Source organism: Thunnus thynnus, chromosome 7 (assembly GCF_963924715.1).
Source record: "Thunnus thynnus chromosome 7, fThuThy2.1, whole genome shotgun sequence".
In the NCBI taxonomy this organism is placed as follows: domain Eukaryota; kingdom Metazoa; phylum Chordata; class Actinopteri; order Scombriformes; family Scombridae; genus Thunnus; species Thunnus thynnus.
The window spans coordinates 25,529,431-25,547,850 of NC_089523.1; the positions used below are offsets into that span (position 1 = coordinate 25,529,431).

Genomic DNA, 18,420 nt, shown 5'->3' on the forward strand with positions numbered 1-18,420 from the left:
ACAGCATGTAAATGTTTTGAATTTAATATACTTACCTATCAAGAATGTTATATGTTGTAAGGGCCATTGAAGGTCTCAGCAGGACGCCATTCACATAAATGTTTCGAATACACCCAACAAAGTCATGGGTTCTTATCTGAGCAGAATGCAGCAAAATGGATTCAACGGTCCTCAGTCCCCCAAATGTTATATTACTATTTTCAACATCCAGTGTCCTGCTTGTAGATACACACAAAGAGAAGACAGAGAAATAGATTTTATGAAGAATGATAAAAGATACACTGACACAAAATGATAAATTATGGGATAGTGGCCATATTATTTCACCGCTACCTTTCTGAGCTACTGCCATCACTCTGTGAATAACAAAATCCACTGCTCTGAACATCTGTGCAGTTGTCCACATACAAAGAGCCCATCTGTTAAATACAAAAAACTTGCAGCATCAGTCATTTTAAATCCAGTTCTCCCCCTTTACCCACTGAAAACGGCTAGCTAATTAACCTTGTGTATGTGCTGACATATTTAAAACTCACATTGCCAATCCTCCTGGCAGTGATGCTGTGGAAATGTCCATCTGCCACTTGCTTGTTTGTCTGCAGCCTCACAGGTCCTGATCCCAGGTCATAAGAGAGACACATGGCCCCGTCAAGTATCTCCAGTGCAAAGAATTCCCTGCTGGATGATCCTCCAGGGTTGAACAGGAGCAAGGAGTTCCTTTGCACTGTGGCAAACTCAAGAGAGATTAAATTAGTCCTGCGATCCAATGGGGGAAACTCCATAAAGGACATCTCCTCAAAGCCATAACTGGGCTCCTCGCAGTGGACACCACTGACTCCTAAAATAAAGATGAAACATGTTGTTAGAGCATTTTAATAAATAAATTGTTCTCAGTTGTAGGTTGGAAATGTTTTTTTTCTTTGCATTATTCTTACCAAAGGCACAACTACAAGAGAATCCTGTCTGTGAACTGATGCAGCTTCCTTGGACACAGGGGTTTGATCTACAGTGGTCTAGGAATTGCTCACAGGTTTCTCCTGAAAAAAAGCAAATAAACCCAAGAGGTTAAAAGGATTCTGGACTCTATTACTGCAGAATAATGTGATTTGCTTTAAATATATTGAAACGTCTACCTTCAAATCCAGGCAAACAGTAACAGTGATATCCATTTTGAGTGGGGCTACAAGTTCCTCCATTTTGGCACTTCACTTTCAAGCATTCATCTACATCAGAAGAGCAGATAGGGCCAGAAAAGCCATTCTGACATTGACAGTAGAAACTTCCTGGAGTATTCACACACGTGCCTTTATTCTCACAGGGACTCATCTCACATTCATTAATATCTTCCTCACAGAGTGAACCAGTGAAGCCGGCTGGACAGGTGCAATTTAAAATCTCTTTCTGCGGTGACACAAAGATGACCGCCATGCTTTCCAGGACGGCAACATCCTGACTGATGTATATGTTTTTGTTGCACGTTGCCCCGTTTTGACATGAGCTGGTGAGACACGGATCACTAGTGATGTGAGAAATTGTCACATTGCTCTGTGACTCTAGTAATTTCCTGTGTCCGGCGGAGATGCCACTCGCGACTTCTCTGCTTAGATATTGACCATTGTAGTTTTTGACCGCAGCAAACAAAAGCATTTCAGTGCCAATATGTTTGATTCCAAATACATGAGTCTTAGAGGCCTGTAAGTTAAACAGGCTGTCCAGAGCTTTCACAAATCTCAAATACTTGTGAGACAAAAATTCTTCCAGTGAGGATGATGACACATAAAAGAGTATACAGCTGTCCATGGTAGCATTTGTGAAACCTTTGTAGTGGACATAGACACTGTTGTTGACTGGGAAGTGAAGCTGATCTGTAGCTTCAATAGTGATGTTAAAAGTAGCCTCACCTTGGAAAGGAGATGACCACAACTCACATGTGCCATTAGGTATCGTGAACATATTAAGGGACCCGCTTTTGATGCTGCAGTTGAAAATGTCAGACTCATCCTGATCGTCAGGATGGACATTACCAATCATGCCTCCTTGGAAAGAACTGCCGAAATATTTCACCTCAATAAAGATATTTCTGGGCAATGAAGGGGTATCATTTTCATCCACAATCTTAATGTGGAACAGTGTTGTGGATGACAGCGGAGGGATCCCTGCATCCCGTACAACCACCAGGACTCGATATGCAGAGATTTGCTCCCGATCAGCAGCCCTTGTGGTGAATAAAATGCCATCGGGAGTTACTGAAAAAGCACCATCTGTTGAAGTATTCACCAGCCAGTAAGTAAAAGGTCCCTGGTTTGGTGGCAAATCAGAATCAGATGCATTTAACTTCGTCACTATGGTGCCTGGAGGCTGGTTTTCCTTCACTTGAGCCTCAGTAAACGTGAGTTTGGGGGCGTTGTCATTGACATCACTAATAGTTACAATGACATTAGTGGTGCCAGTGGCTGGTGGAGAGCCATTATCAGTGGCTGTAACAGTCAGGTTATAAACTGGCCACTGTTCTCTGTCAAGTGGAGCATTCACTGATATAACACCACTGGATAGATCAATGGCAAAAGACAAGTTTGTGTTTCCATGTTCAATGCCGAAGAAGAAACGATTCCAGTCCAAGATAGAGTCCTGATCCTGAGCACTCACTGTTATCACAGATGTCCCAACCAGGTTGTCTTCTGTAACATTCACCAAGTAGAGAGCAGAGGTGAACATGGGTGCATCGTTTGTGTCTATCACACTGATCTGGACCAGAGCTTCATCTATATCCATGCCAGTAATAACACCAGAGTTCTTTGCCAGAACTTTTAAAATGACATGACTGTTGCCTTGTTTCCTCAAACTGCCTGTTGTGTATATTTCACCGGATAGTTTGTCGATTTCAAAGCCCAAATATTTGTTTTGGCCAAACATCAGGTAAAACACCTTGCCTTCAGAGCCTTGGTCATAATCTGTTGCTGTTACTTTCCCAATCCTTGTTCCAATGGGCACATTTTTAAATATCGAAAAGTTAAACTCCTTTTTCTTGAACGTAGGTGTGAACTCATTGACATCTGAGATTTGGATGACAACATGTGCCAAACTAAATAAAGGATGACCACCAGTGTTTGAAGATTTAATTGTTATATCAAAGATCTGCTCTCGCTCATAATCAAAGACGTCCAAAGTGGTGATACTGCCATTTCTTGAGTCCATTGCGAACTTATCCACATGACCAGCAATGAGAGAGTAGGTTATTTGGGCATTTGCACCAGAGTCAGCATCAGCAGCCTTCACATTGAAGACATTTGTTCCAATTGCAGAGTTTTCAGGCACTGAGATGATGTACTCTGAGGCTGAAAAGAGTGGAGGATTGTCATTGACATCCATAACTATCACTGTCACATTTAATAAACCTGTTTTAGAGACCCAGCCTCCATCCGTGGCTTTGATTCGGAGATGATAAAAACCTTCTTTTTCAAAGTCTAGTTCCCTGATCAGCGTTAGCAGCCCAGATGCTTCTCCTAGAGAGAATGGTAAATATTGATTTTCTGGTGTAATGTGGTACATGATGGCGCCATTGAGACCATAATCTCCATCTTCTGCTTGAATTTTCCCAATTACTGATCCTATAGACAAATCCTCAGGGACAGAAAAAGTGACATCTATCTCTCTAAAGCTTGGAGAAAATGTATTCTTCCCAGTAATTTCAAATGTGATTTCAGTTTGTGATGATAAAGATGGGGAACCCTGATCTTTTGCCATAACTAATACAGTAAGAAACAAATTTACACTCTCTGTCAGACTCTGATTTAACATTACTTTTCCATTGTCAGCTTGGATCGAAAAGAAATCAGATGCATTACCTCCGACCAAAATATATTCAATACCAGCACTGCTGTTATTCACATCTGGATCTATTGCTGTAATCTGGACCACCTCAGTTCTCAAAGACACGTGATATGGGACAGGAATCAGAGGCTGTAAAGGCAAAAACATTGGTGGGTAGTAATTATATGGCTCTAATCTTACTGTGACAGTAGCGTTACTTTCCAGAGGATCACTGCCGCAGTTAAATGCAATAACTGTAAATTGGTAGATTTCAAAAGCTGAATTGTGTAAAGTTAATGGCTGTTTCGTATAGATATCCCCAGAGGAAGCGTTCACCCAAAACTCCTCATTTGGAGGTTCAATAACATACAGAATCTCACTGTTTTGCCCCATGTCTGCATCTGTAGCAAGAACTTGCATAACAAACACCTCTTTATCTCTGGTTTCAGGAATCACAACAGTGTAGAAATGATCAGAAAATACTGGTCTATTATCATTGACGTCTGTGATGACTATAGTGACATCGGTGCTTATGCTCCATGCTGAATCATTTGCATTTACTTTTATAATATAATGATCCTGCTTTTCCCTGTCCAGAAGTCTATCAACAGTGATGTAGCCAGTGGTGAAATCAATATTAAACAGATCATCAATTTGGTCAATTATGGAATAATTAATCAATGCATTGGCACCAGTGTCATCATCAGTTGAAGTCACTTGTATTACTATGTGTCCAACAGGGGAATCTTCAGGTACTTCTGTTAGAAAAATTTGTGAAAAACGAGGTGCATTGTCATTTCTGTCTAAAACAACAACGATAACGGTTGCTCTGTCTTTATGAAGAGGATTGTCTAATTCTGCAGCTTCAACTGTTAAATTGAATTCAGGGATATACTCTCTGTCTAAACTTCCCGTCGTGCTCAACATACCATTTTCAGGGTCAATTGTAAAAGCGTTATCAGTGTTTCCCTCTGTTATATTGTACTGCACTTTGCTGAAACTGCCAGAATCAGCATCAATGGCAAGAACATCACAAACCCAGGAAGGTGGGGAATTCTCAAAAACCTCACACCTGTACTCAACTTGAGTGAACTGTGGAAAGTTATCATTTACATCACTGATGCTTATGTGAATTTCTGCAAATGATGAGAAAGGAGGCGAGCCTGAGTCTCTGCCTTCTATCAACAAAGTAAACTCCTTTTTGTTCTCATAATCCAGGGGGCTCTCCACTGTCAGCGCCCCACTTAATTGCTCCACATGAAACATGTCGTCAAAGTTTCCAGAGGATAGATAAAAGGAGATGGGCTCGGCCCTGAGGCTTTCTGCAGAGACCACAGCCACTAAAGTTCCCACTGGCTCATCCTCAGAGAGGGAATAAGTCAGCAAATCCACATTTATCTCTGGAAAGTCGGAGACATTCTGAAACCGGATACTAATGGTGCTGATGTCAAATTTAGGATTTTCTCCAGCATCTTCCACACGTACGTTGACAATAATGTCTTCTGTTCTCCTGAGAGCACTTGAAGTAAACACAGTGCCACTATATGGATTGATGGAAAACAGATCTGAACTTTGTCCGTATAAGGAATACTGAAGTTCTGCATTCATCTCAATGTCTCCATCCTCTGCCCTTACTGCGCAAACAACTGAACCTGTAGGGAAAAAAACACAAATAATGAACAAAATAAACTCAACTCTAAGTCTTTTTTCAAGACCATGTTATCCAGGATGAAATAATGTATATAAATGTGAAATGGAAGTAAAAACTCACCTGGAGCCATTTCAGTGGGCACATAGGCCACATAGGGGCTGTTCAGAAACTGGGGCCAGTGGTCATTAATATCCCCAATGAGCACGGTAACAAGCACAGTGCTTGACAGAGGCTGAGTGGGATGCTTATCACTGCCAGTCACCGTCAACCTGTAAATGGCTGTCGTCTCCCTGTCCAGGACATCAGTGGTAAACAGCTCTCCAGATGTTTCCTCAATGGAAAAAGGCACATTGGGGTTCTCTATGAAATACCTAATAGGAAGCCAAAAATACAGTAGCTCAATAGAGTACTACCATAAAGTATAAATGAACATGATGTATATATAGCATCCAAGAGTGATTTCTAATTGTTGTTATGCAGCAAGTTCAGCAAATTCACAAAAAAAGACTCATGCTACTATCTTCAGGAAACATGATGTCAAAATAGGCCACAGCCAAAATTGTGTAACTTTAACAACAAGTTTAAAATATACAATGATTTTGATTTCCCCAAAGCAACTTTTTGATGTGACATTTTACCTTATTTCCCCGCTGACACCCTCATCGATGTCAGTCGCCATTATCACAGCAAACACAGTGCCTTGAGGACTGTCCTCAGATACTATGGTGTTGTAGACTTCTTCAGTAAACTCTGGACGATTATCATTAATATCATCCACAACAACATGTATGGTCAGAGTACCTGTTAGGGATGGTGATCCTTCGAATGACAAAGTAAAGAATGAATTATCAAACTGTTTGAAGTGACCCTGGCATTTAAAATTTTGTAGAGCAATATACTATAAAGGTAATCGCATTTTAACTTGGATCAGAATTACCTGAATCAACAGCAATGACAGTTATGATGTACAATGATTCCCTCTCCCTATCCAAGCTGTGTGAAATTTGAAACATGCCATTGGGAGAGATGTAGAATAAACCATCTCCATCTCCTTTCTGAATGAAATAAGTAAGCTGACTGTTGACACCTAAATCTTCATCGAAAGCTGAGACCTAATCAAAAAACACATGAACAATTCAGAAATTAACACCAAAAATCTCTGTTATTAATGTTCAATCAAATCTTCAGCTTGTGAGATCCAGTAGTACCTGATGTTGTAGCTGAGAGGTGTCCTCTTCATTCTCCATGACATGTATGATCAGTGTTTCTGGAGAAAAGAGGGGTGCAAAATCATTGATATCCAAGACTGTGACACTGATAGCAGCAGTTGCAGATCTGGGCATGTCACCCTGATCTACAGCTTCTATGATTAAGGTGTAGTTTGAATCTCTCTCTCTGTCCAGTTTATCCATGACTGTGATGACACCTCGAACCATGTCCACCACAAACGGACTCGTCTGTCTCAACAAGTACCGCACTTGTCCATTCATGCCAATGTCCTGATCATGAGCCTGAACCTGCAACAGGCTTGTTCCCCTGGTGACGTCCTCTCTCACTGTCAGGCTGTAGGTACTTTGTAAGAACTCAGGGTCATGGTCATTTGCATCCTCGACTTTTATAGTGAGATTGATAGTGGTCGCCATCCTGGGTGAGCCTTTATCAATAGCTGTTATAGTAATAGTCAGCCTATCTAACTGTTCTCTGTCTAATCCCTCCTCCAGGTATATTCTTCCATTTGTGTTATTGATGCTGAAAACGCCACTAGACATGTTGTTTAAATAATATAAAACCTCCCCATTGGATCCAAAGTCTGCATCCTCTGCATGTACAGTCATTACAACAGAATGAAGTGCAGTGTCCTCTGGTACACTGATACTTTTGGCTGACGTAAACCATGGAGCATTGTCATTGACATCCTCAACCACAACTTTAACATGTGTTGTGCTGGTGAACTGTAAAGGCAAAGGCTGGGCGCAGTCATTGGCTGTCACAGTCAGATTGTAGGAGGATTGTCTCTCTCTGTCTAACTCTGTGTTCAGACATAAACTACCAGTGGGGGTTATGAAGAACACTTCCTCTTCATCGCCACCAACCACTCTTAGGTTCAAGTCTCCATTGTCACCTGACAGAGAGGAAAAGATCATGCATGACTTCACAATGATGAAATTGCCTTTAAGAGTCTGCTGTGTTAAAAGGTAGTATTGTGCACATTGATCTTGCCATGCATATAATAATAATACACTTGACTCAAGCACTAATTAGTAACTAACAAAAGAAGAGAAGAGAATTGAACTTTACTGGCAGCCAAAGTAGAAATGTGCAGACATTAGCCTCCAACTCAACATGATGTTTTCAGCCAACAGCAAGACATGACCAAATAAGTAAATATGTATAATGATAAATGACATTCATATCTTGATTTGCTAAATCTGGCATGTGTAGACAAAAAAATGTGTGTATATTAACAATGTGTTTTTTTTGTTTGTTTGTTTGTATGTTTGTTTGTTTGTTTGTTTGTTTTCTCACTGGAATAGCTTGGAAGGTTTTATCAGGACATCATGACATGATTGGCAGATTGAGCCCATGTGTCCAGTTAAATCCAGTTAATGAGAGATATTTTTGTTACCATCATTTTCATTGCTATAATGAAATGAAATATATGGATGAGGATTGATGCCAAGTACAGAAAGTGTATAAATAAATGCTCAAATTTGGTAAAATAGCTGCCATAGCATCTTGTTAGGTTTGGCTAAATTGTGCAATGCAGTGAAGGTAGTGTATATGACCACTTTTCATAGCTGGAGACTAACTTGTTCAGTATTAAAATGGGTACAGGACTTTGAAAATTAATCCTACTTTTGTTGTCATGACCAGTAAGTACATACAAAGATTTTCACCATATATTATGTACTTTTGCATGACTTTTGCTTGGCCTTTTCAGTAATTACATAACTGAACATTAAAAAACACTTTGAGGTTTTGATGCCCCCTCTATATACTATAGTGAATTATCCCAATACTATACATTTTGATCAATAGTGCTTACAAAGCATGCAGATACTGCTTTAGCTTGTTAACAGGCCAGTTAATTGTGCTCTCTGGAGGTAATGTTTTGGGTTTTTTTTTCATGTGGGAAGAAACTTTAGCACAACACCTGAACTACATGGCTGTATTTCCCACAACTCTACGCAGTCGGCAAAAAATAATTTGATATGTGCCCTTTTTTCAAGAGTATTTAAATGCCATAATCATCTACTGGATGTTGGAAACATACTTTGTTTACTCACCATCATCTCTATCTGACACATTTAAGGAAAGGAAGCATGTGCCAACCCGAGTATCTTCCAGCAATGATGTAGAAAAGGTTTCCTGACTGAAAACAGGGGGGTTGTCATTCACATCCAACACATTGAAGTACACCCTGACACTGGATACCTGCGAATCCCCCTGCTGCACCACCACTGTGAGAACGAAAAATCTTTGTGTTTCGTAATCCAGGCTGCGGGATAATAGGAACTCCCCTGAGAGGGGGCTGAGAAGGAACAGGTTCTCTCCATCATCCTCCTGCACAGAGTATGTGATAGGCGTGAGACTCACAAATTTTGTTTCCACCTTTCCCACAACTGTCCCTGTGAACACATTAAATAATGAATAATTATTGTGTGATCTAAAGACTCTAGAGTGAAAAGAAATGTATCAAACACAGAAGGCGCTGAAGAAAGTATTAATCTAAAAACACAGATTAAATAACATTTAAAAAGCTATCATGTAATATTAAAAGCATTTGTTTTCATCCTCTTCATCTTGTTGTCAACAAACATTATACATTACTGCCTAATTGACATGGATAAGGCCTTGCTCCACAAATGACTAACCTGGCACTGTGTCTTCTTTCACTTCAAATGAATAAACAGTTTTGGAGAAAGCCATCTGTGCTCTCCATCTGTTTTCAGAGTGTATGCTGACTGTGCCATACTTGGGCACAGCATCAACAGATGTATGATACCAGGAGGGGAGCGTATGCTGCCCTAAGACGATATTTGCAAACTGCCTCTCGCTACTTGCATTCACTGTATTTCCAGATGAAGGTTCATTGGAGGATACAGTCTGAGGAACCATAAAAAGGAAAAAAAAAAAGGGTCTCTCAGTTTCTTGTTAAAGTGCAATATGCAACTTTTCAAGCATTTCAGTACACTGTAACCTTAAAATTTAATAAAATATGAAAATGTATCAAACACATATTCTTGCTGCAACATATAGTTTGAGCTAACAGGCCAACTTACCAGAAAATGAAACATTAAAAGTGTATATTTTCTCCAGCGTCTAGCAGAGTCCATTGTAAAGTTTACTTCCAAAATGCCTCTTACTTGGTCATAATGGCACAGTCAAGTAAGTCCTGGAAACTGCACTGCGTTACCTCCACACAGGACCGACAAATGGACAACTAAAAAGCTGTATCCATAGTGATTACTCAATCTTCTCAGCTTGTAATCCTGATTGACACGCCCCTTTGACATCACTCTATGCAAATCCTGCAGCAGAAAAAGTACTTTGGGGGTCCACTATGCAGCAGATTGAAAGATTCAAAGTTTGTTCATGTTCTTTAGTAACATGTATTTCATAAGAAAAATACCAAATAAGCTTGAAATAAATCAGTCCTTGCTTTCTTTAGAAGTGAAGTAAAAACATAGTAATAATATAACCTACAATGTTTTGCTGAATCATTCTGTTTTATATTCTTTCCATGGTATTTGCTATTGATATTCCTGAGTGTAGAGATGAAATGGAGTCTTTGAACAGTTGAATCCAGTAAGGTAGCCTAGACGGAGCCTTTTTTGCTGCATGTCAGATGGGGAATTCATTCAGAGTGCAAGGCATTCATTCAATGGGTGAAAAGAGAGAAAAGAAAAAAAAAAACTGCCGCTCTGAATCACAGATTTCAAAAGAGCTCAGACATGACACTGTAGCACAGAATGTTAACTGAATTTGGATTAACAGCTTGTTACGGTGTGTACCAACATAACAGTCTCTTGGAGCAAAAGCAAATGGTTCACTGAATTACTGTTGGTACATATGAGAACAGGACCACCATCTTTATAGTGCTTTAAATAAAAACTTTTAACCCTGTTTAAGCCTGATTCTGTGATAGACCCACTGAAAGAAGACCTGGCTTTATTCATATTTGCAAACACTTTTGAGAGGAGGACAGTTCTTTGTACGGCAAAGGGCAAGGCTGCTGAGAAAAGTCTGATAAATGGACATGTGAACCCCCCTTAAGTGACTGTGAGGCCACTGTGACTGTGAGATTGTCTCAAATTACAGGCGGAGGGAACTCAACCCAAGCAAAAGATCACAAAAGGTCCCTGCTTGGATTTACTGGGGAAGTATACACACAAAACACAAAAAGTACTTTTCTCTGGACATTTGGGTGATACCAAAATAGATGTTTTAAATAGGGTCAATCCAACTCAGCCAACAGTTGGGACTCGTCCTCCTTTAGCCACAAAAAACCCCCACTAAACGTTCTTATGGCTATTTGTCTTATTTGTAAAGTACATCAGTGAAAATAATTTAATACCCTTCCAATATTTAGGGATATACAATAAACATACTGTATAGTAAAGTTTGGCCTTTTCGCTACTGTACATTTTACTTAATACAGCACCACCGTCTGGATTCAGGTTGTTCAAACCATAAGGATCAACCAGAAAGACCTCATTCACTTTTCAAACGAGATACAGCGAGATAACATGTTTGTTTAAGGCTGTATCACTGAAAACTACTCAGCTCTGCAACCACTGAATCTAATTTGCTCAAGAACGCAAATAATCTTGCTTTTAATTTGACAAGTTTACATTATTCATTTCTAGTTGACATTGTGGATGTATGTAATGTGCTATTGTGCATAGCTTTATATTTTGTATAATGTGTCCTGTGTGTTTTTTGCTTTGTACCGTTTGTTATTGTGCTGTTAAATGTTTTAATTGTAAGGGACTGCAGGGACTGAAAATTAGCTATAGGCTAACTCTGGTGCAGTACATCAAGTGTTAACATTTAAGTTTAACACTGTATATGGTCCCAATAAATATAACAACTATACAAACATTTACAATGCATTATTTTCATGACTAATTGTTTGGTCTTTAAAAAGTCAGAAAATGATGACACATGTCAATGACTGTTCCATAAAGCCCAAGATAAAACTCAAAATTTATCTTTTGTCCTGACCAACGGCCCACAACCTGAAGATATTCAGTTTATTGTCATAGAGGACTAAAGAAACCATGAAATATTCCCATTTAAGAAGCTGGAATCAGAGAATTTTTCCATTTTTTCTTAAAAAAAACAAAACAAAAACCTCAAAACAATCGATTATCAAAGTAGTTGGCAATTAATCTTCTGTCAATCGATTGATCATTGCAGCTCTAATAATTTAATAGCAGAATGAACAAGCTTTGATCTTGCACTTATTCACTGATAAGCTATATTTTTTATTTTTATATTTTTAAATGAAAAGCATCAAACACCATTCAGTGTTTTAATTATTCTTGTAAACCTGAAAGGCCACATGTTCTCCAAGTTGGGTCTGTGATGATTGACTGGTAGTATAAGAGACATAAAAAAATCAAATAAGAGGAAAAAAAACACAACAACAAACAAAACCTCTTAAAAAAAACGACCTTTATTGAAGACATTCTTGAATGTCGACAGCTGCATTTGATATTAGAGTGGTATTCAAAGAACGATAAAAAGACATTGGGACAGCACATAAAAAAATATTTTTCAAAATAAAGAAAAATACACTACCAACTCAGAAATCTCATTTTTGAGTTTTAACACCTAAAGACTACTTACTTTCATTTTGGGATTTGTAGTCCTCCTAAATTGTTACATAATATGGCAGGGATAAAGAACTACCACTAGAAAATCTCAAACTTAGATATGTAGTGTTAACTTTACAAAAAAAGGAGAATAACACTGTACATCTTAAAAACATTAAATATACACATGTTCTTGTTCAATCTGACTTCTGTTTCAAGATGGTGAATTGAGTATATTAGAGTTATATGGCATAAACAAAACTTCAGGTCCCGTCCCTGTGCGAACTACTCATCATCCTCGTCATCATCATCATCTTCTTCGTCGTCCTCCTCTCCCTCATCTTCCTCCTCATCCTCGTCATCATCATCTGCAGCAGCAGCTGATGCTGAATCCACTTTGCCTTTCGTGCGGTAGGCGACGATATCCTGTGGAATGCAAGCGTTTCAGTGAAACAGAGAAGCCTACTGTTTTCTATACTTAAAAGTCAATAAACTGGATTTATTCAAGTCATAAAAACAAGTCAAGCTTCAATTAGACAAAGGCTGTTTACCTTGTCGTATTTCTCCTTCAACTTGGCAGCCTTCTTCTCATATGGCTGCTTGTTTTCTGCAGATGAGCTGTTCCACATCTCTCCCAACTTCTTTGCAGTGTCCCCAATGGTGAGCCCGGGGTTCTCACCTTTTACCTTGGAGCGAAAGTCGGCGCAGAATAGGAAGAATGCAGACCTGTGGGGGGGGTAATGTGTCAGTGTTCCAAGTTATCATAAAAACAAATGAAAAAAATAGTTAGTCTGTAGCGACTTGATTATAGTGCATACGGTGGTCTCTTGGGTGCATTGGGGTCCTTAAATCGCTTCTTCTTCTGCCCCATGGGGGGTGTGTAATTCTTCATTTCCCTCTCATAACGCACCTTGTCTTGTTTGGCCATATCTTCAAACTTGCCTTTCTCTTTCGGTGACATGGTCTGTGGAAAAACAAAAGCAATTTTTTTTTTTTTTTTTTTTTTTTTTTTACAATCTTGAACATCGAAACTGCTTGAAAAATAATATTGGATTAAGACAAATATTGTTAAAAAGAATCTCAGTGTAATTTATCCAACCTTCCATCGCTCAGAGCATTTCTTGGAGAATTCTGCAAAGTTGACACTGGCACCAGGATGCTTCTTCTTGTGCTCCTCTCGGCATGTTTGCACAAAGTAGGCATATGAGGACATTTTGCCCCTCGGCTTCTTTGGATCCTTCACCATCTTGGCTTACTAAATGCGAGGGGAAAAGAATGTTTTGAATTAAATATATCCCAAATCTATTTTTGGAGCAGCACAAGCAATATCTAAATATCTCCCTGCTCAATTGTCTGCCTCTTGCTTTGTCAGGTCCATCTATTGTTTAAAATCGGGTGGTGGGAGGGGGGTGTCTGGGGTGACTGATGATCCATTATATGTAGAGGTCAACATGCTGCTTCTTAAACTACTAAGCTACTCCCAACTGCAAGTTCGTTTAGTGATGCTTATAGCATGCACTCACGGTGACATGGTATAGAGCTAGTGAGAGCACATGCAACTGTATCTTGTAGCATCCACTTGATATAACGTGTAGCTAGCGAGTTTAGAGGTGTAGATGAGGAAATTAGCATTAGCTCTTTGATCGTTCGCTAACTGTTAGCCAGTATGGCTCCGCTCTTTGCTTTGTGTCCCCTTGCCATGAAGCTAGGCTAGCTAGTAGCAAACTGCTAGCAAACAGACTCATCATCATGCTCGTATCCATGAGACGATTATTAAAATGGCTGATTAGATCACCAACAATGGTTAGCAGGCTGCTTTCAGGCCTAAAATTTCAGCGCAATGGCCTGTCTGCATAATGCAGATTATCGCATTTAAAGTTTTAATCAAAGTGACGATGATCTCAGACAAAGATGCTCTGTCTGTATCACCGCCGTAGGGTTGCTTCAGCACCAGTCAGCGGTGTTAAGTTGTGTTAGCTTTTGTGCCAGGCTAACAGCAGGCATGAGTTAGCTTGTTGCCGTTAGCTGGTAACACATTAGCGGACGTAAACGTTACGCTAACACAAGAGTGGCCGTTAACTTAGCCATTGGGGGGAGTTATAATTTATCGTGGTTGTTATTTATGGCCGCAACTAATGTCAGTGTCAGGCAACTATACGTCGCCATGTTAGCAAGACAATGTTTAACATCATTGTGTTAGCATCCTATCCAGCCCTGTCATGCCACTAAACATATACAACCCCGATGTACTCTGCAGAATACATATTACAGCCCGCTGGTTCATTCATAACAGATAATGTTACATACTAGTCTCTTGGTTAATAAGTTAACATATATGACGCTTACCCCTAAAACGCTGTATGAGGCCGGCTGTACGTCGTTACGTCTCAAACAATGGGAAGAAAGCACCATCAATGCGCGGTTCTCCGGCTGTGAGGATCCCTCTGTGTTTATCCTGCGTGTCGAGCTCCGGCTGTCGGACATTGGCTGCCGCCAACTCCGTGGAGTATCTTATTGGACACTCGCTATCTCAGTGCTGCTTGTTGTACGGTTGGTTGTCCAAAACACGGTGGGGCGATGCAAGACGATGGCGCTAAACATGAATTACAGACAGCGTTCATTATCCACATAATAAGAAAAAGATGCATACAAGTTACATTGACGCTGGGATGGGAAACAACAGCAGAATAGTGTGGTTGAAGAAGTAGTCTACCTTATTAAAATAATACCACAGTTTGAAATTAAGCCATAAATAAAAGTACACATATCAGCAAACTATTCTTATCAAATAGCATCAAAACACCTTTTCAGAGCGTTATATTATTATATATTGCATAGTGTATTATTACTATTATTACTGTATCAGTGTAATATATGAGGAAACGTGTAAATTAAGAAGCATTTTAATTCTGCAGCTAGTAATTAAATATATAAACAGTATGCGTATATATATATATAAATTGAAAATTGGCCTGCTTGTGCTGGTGGAATAAAATTGAGTGTGAATCCGATAAGACAATAAGAGACAATTAGAAAATATGACATTAAATATTTATAACATATATAAATAAATATCTATATTTTCAGAATAGTAACATAATAAAATGTAAAACATCGACTTTCCCCGAAATAAAGGAGCTAATGGGTGCAAGAATCTGAACTAATTTACACACAATCTGTCATTTTATAAGATGATTCCATGTTTTGTCAGTCTTAATCTGCCAAGTATTTAGTATTCATATAGTAGCAGAGGAGTAAAAAGCACAATATTTCTTTCTCAAATTTCATGGAGTTGAGGATAAACTAGAATAAAATTAAATTACACATGTAAAGTACCTCAAAAGTACAATACTTGAGTAAATGTAATCAGTTACTTCCCATTAATTTTTAATGCAACATCCCCCCTGCTGAGCAGCTCACAGCCATTCAAATGTTGTAGGTCTCCATAACCACAGCACCTAGAGACATGCTGAGATCAGCTCTGTCTGCATGTAGATATATCTCTATTTGTTATACATAGTGGCTCAGACTCAGGCATAGCCTCTACATTTACCAGTGACCCATTTCAGCAAGAAATCCATGAAGTGAAATTTCATCTGGAATGCAAATGAAAAGGTGTACATTACACCAGAAACAACCGTAACACAAGGTACCAAAACAGTGGTCACCAATGGCAACCAAAGGTAATGTTAAACCGAAGAGATTTAAAGATAGAAAGAAACCAACTTGATAATAATTTAATCTAGATTTTGATTAGCATTTGATTTATTTTGGACTGTTTCAGAGTTTAATTTAATTATTATTACTCCAGTAGTTTTTATTTCATTATAATATTTATGGTATTATATACTATAAATACTATCATGTTCCTCATTCATATGTCATTGCATTGGGTAATTTTAGTTCCTACCTGCTGTTGTTGGTGTTGGGACAATTGTGAGTATAACAGGGAAAGTCTGATGTGAGTGAAGGTGGTTGTGTTTACTGTCTAGACATGTTGGGTGGTGAGAGGTTTATTCAATCCACTGCCCCAAAATGACAAGAATATGCTGTATATCAAGAATTCAGGGCTGTATTTCTAATATTAAAATTGTTTTGCAGAGGGGAAACAGTGGTGGGATCCCTACGAAACATCTCATAGAAGAGAATTCATTTATCGACCTAATTCAGCTGCAGAGATTCTGCTGTAAGTTCTATTTATGGATTTCTAGGCTTGTGGTGAAGTTACATAGGTATATAGCAGTTGTGTGTTTTTTTTGTATGTGTGTAGCTGTATGTCTGTCTATGTTGATGTAGGTCCCCAAAGTCAACATCATTTATAGACTCCCATTCACAATCTGAACCCTTTGGTTCAACTGTGTACAATAAGAATTTTTGCTGGAAGCCAACCTGTAGACCTGAATGCATTCGCACAGGAACAGCCTCAGGACAGAGGAGAAACAACCCACATCCAAGTCAGGTTGGTATTTAGGCTGTGTAAGCCTCAGCTGAAGATTTTACATTTAATGTTGAATGCCATGCCCGACCCCTCACAGTGCACTGTAACCTTCAAATCAAGCTATTTTCCCCAAGTCTTTCATGATGTGGAGGCTGCCTAGGGACACCACACGAAGCTCTGACTCTGGCAGGTTCCCTTGGAAATGTCCCCCATCTCAGGGGGAGATCCGTAAGGCTTTGACAGCACAGTACCGGTCAACCTACAGATGTGACTTCATGGGCTTGCCTCAAGGTAGGGGAAGTCTGCTGGCTAGGTCTGTGTTATGTGAAATTATGTCAGAACAGCTGAAGTAATAACATTCACGCAGTCAGGGATGTATAAATTAAACCATCACTATACTAATAATATTTCTCTCTACAGTTTCTTTTCATTTTGTCATGGAACTTGTTTGACAGGATATTATCACATTAATAAAGCAGAGCAAAGAGCCGCACCTCTGCACAGCAAGTGTCAAGTGCTGCTCTCTACTGACACAGAGATGAGGGACTATTACCGCCAGCCAATGCAACGACCTGAACTGCTGGGTAATCACTCCCACCGTCACCGCAAAAGAGATTATAGTGTGGCCTGCCGTGGTATAGGTACATGTAAACTCAAAAACACTGACAATGCATGTAAACAATGTAAAAAAAATAGAATTCATTAAAATCTAATCCTCTATATGTTGCAGTTCCAGCTGTTGTGCAAAGGCACATTCACACTCAGCAGAAAGGATTGGATTTGACAACCTATGACAGGTTTTGTGGAAAGAGAATCACTAATGTCACATCTGTGATAAAGTCACTACCGCCCCAGGAGCTGCAGCAGATACATACAGTTGTACCTGAGGAAGGTTAGCATCACCTTACTCATTTAAACGTTTGAGCATTCTGACATAATGCTGATTGATTTTGACAGACAAGTAACTCATGTTGAGTATCTGTCTCTGGGTTTCCAGAAAAGGAGGCTGTAAAAACAGTTTTGAGTGAAGAAGCTCATCCAATCAATGGGGAGAAACTTCCGGCTGTGGTGCTCAATTCCTGCTCACCAGAGTGGATATCAAGTTGGCCAGAACCTCTCTAAACCTAACTGCTTATATTTATCTTTCTTACACATTTCATTTGCTAATTTTTGCTGTGTAACTCTGTTGTGATAATTAAACATCTCTGCCTGATGAAAATTGTCTCCCTTCGTGTGTCATCGCCCCCAAATTCTGCTATCTGACATTATGCAGTCTGTCTGCAGCCTGATAACAATGAGAAAGAGAATAAAAGCAATGATTTAATTGATTCTATCTGCACAGAAAATAACCAGCAGTGACAGCTCTTGTTAGGTATTAATCATTCCTCTGTTTTAAATTATGAAATATTTGCAAGGAATATTATTAATATTTACTTATAATAATCTTTTTGTTTATTTTATTCTTTCCCTCAGTAGTTGCAATTAAAAAAACATAAAAATTGTCTGCAATTGCTACAATATTAAACTGATTAAATTGCAATCTAACGGCACAATATGTATTAGTATTATTAAGATTTAATAAGACAATTAAGCTGTTTTTCTCTTTGGAAATGCATTGTCTTGTTTTTACTTTTGTAGTCTCAGTTTTCACTCTGGGTTTCTTAGTTACCAGGGCCACCTGCTCTGCTCGGGTGTAATGT

At 39.1% G+C, this 18,420-nt stretch overlaps 3 protein-coding genes across 5 annotated transcripts; 1 reads left to right on the plus strand and 2 right to left on the minus strand.

Moving 5' to 3' along the window:
* Window positions 1-7: 7 nt before the first annotated feature.
* LOC137186317 (protocadherin Fat 4) lies at window positions 8-4,337 on the minus strand. Its single transcript, XM_067595153.1, has 5 exons — window positions 1,134-4,337; window positions 936-1,037; window positions 537-838; window positions 334-419; window positions 8-215 (listed from the first exon to the last, which is right to left on the minus strand). Exons 1-5 carry the CDS (start codon window positions 4,228-4,230, stop codon window positions 32-34), a joined length of 3,771 nt encoding a protein of 1,256 aa, XP_067451254.1. The 5' UTR covers window positions 4,231-4,337; the 3' UTR covers window positions 8-31.
* A 7,788-nt stretch (window positions 4,338-12,125) lies between these two features.
* On the minus strand, window positions 12,126-14,762 carry hmgb1b (high mobility group box 1b). Its single transcript, XM_067595159.1, has 5 exons — window positions 14,629-14,762; window positions 13,382-13,537; window positions 13,101-13,246; window positions 12,834-13,008; window positions 12,126-12,708 (listed from the first exon to the last, which is right to left on the minus strand). The coding sequence occupies exons 2-5, from the start codon at window positions 13,526-13,528 to the stop codon at window positions 12,568-12,570; spliced, it is 609 nt and encodes a 202-aa protein (XP_067451260.1). The 5' UTR covers window positions 13,529-13,537; window positions 14,629-14,762; the 3' UTR covers window positions 12,126-12,567.
* Window positions 14,629-17,939, plus strand: LOC137186319 (testis-expressed protein 26-like). 3 transcript variants are annotated; one of them, XM_067595155.1, is made up of 7 exons: window positions 14,629-14,832; window positions 16,384-16,468; window positions 16,579-16,741; window positions 16,855-17,011; window positions 17,197-17,361; window positions 17,451-17,612; window positions 17,718-17,939. In XM_067595155.1, exons 1-7 carry the CDS (start codon window positions 14,643-14,645, stop codon window positions 17,840-17,842), a joined length of 1,047 nt encoding a protein of 348 aa, XP_067451256.1. In that variant the 5' UTR covers window positions 14,629-14,642; the 3' UTR covers window positions 17,843-17,939. The 3 variants fall into 3 exon arrangements, with proteins under 3 accessions (XP_067451256.1, XP_067451257.1, XP_067451259.1); XM_067595156.1 differs by having other exon boundaries at window positions 17,200-17,361; XM_067595158.1 differs by lacking the exon at window positions 14,629-14,832 and adding an exon at window positions 14,950-15,965.
* Window positions 17,940-18,420: the final 481 nt, after the last annotated feature.

Excerpts from the sequence above, each read along its gene's own strand:
- LOC137186317 (XM_067595153.1), bottom strand. The coding sequence starts at position 4,230 with ATGCAAGTTCTTGCTACAGATGCAGACATGGGGCAAAACAGTGAGATT. Across the intron at positions 839-935 it reads CTCTTGTAGTTGTGCCTTTG|GAGTCAGTGGTGTCCACTGC; the intron begins GTAAGAATAATG and ends TCTTTATTTTAG. Across the intron at positions 420-536 it reads CTGCCAGGAGGATTGGCAAT|ATGGGCTCTTTGTATGTGGA; the intron begins GTGAGTTTTAAA and ends TGTATTTAACAG.
- hmgb1b (XM_067595159.1), bottom strand. The coding sequence starts at position 13,528 with ATGGTGAAGGATCCAAAGAAGCCGAGGGGCAAAATGTCCTCATATGCC. Across the intron at positions 13,247-13,381 it reads AATGCTCTGAGCGATGGAAG|ACCATGTCACCGAAAGAGAA; the intron begins GTTGGATAAATT and ends GTTTTTCCACAG. Across the intron at positions 12,709-12,833 it reads TGAAGGAGAAATACGACAAG|GATATCGTCGCCTACCGCAC; the intron begins GTAAACAGCCTT and ends TGCATTCCACAG.
- LOC137186319 (XM_067595155.1), top strand. The coding sequence starts at position 14,643 with ATGAGGCCGGCTGTACGTCGTTACGTCTCAAACAATGGGAAGAAAGCA. Across the intron at positions 17,012-17,196 it reads CTTCATGGGCTTGCCTCAAG|CAGAGCAAAGAGCCGCACCT; the intron begins GTAGGGGAAGTC and ends ACATTAATAAAG. Across the intron at positions 17,362-17,450 it reads TGTGGCCTGCCGTGGTATAG|TTCCAGCTGTTGTGCAAAGG; the intron begins GTACATGTAAAC and ends TATATGTTGCAG.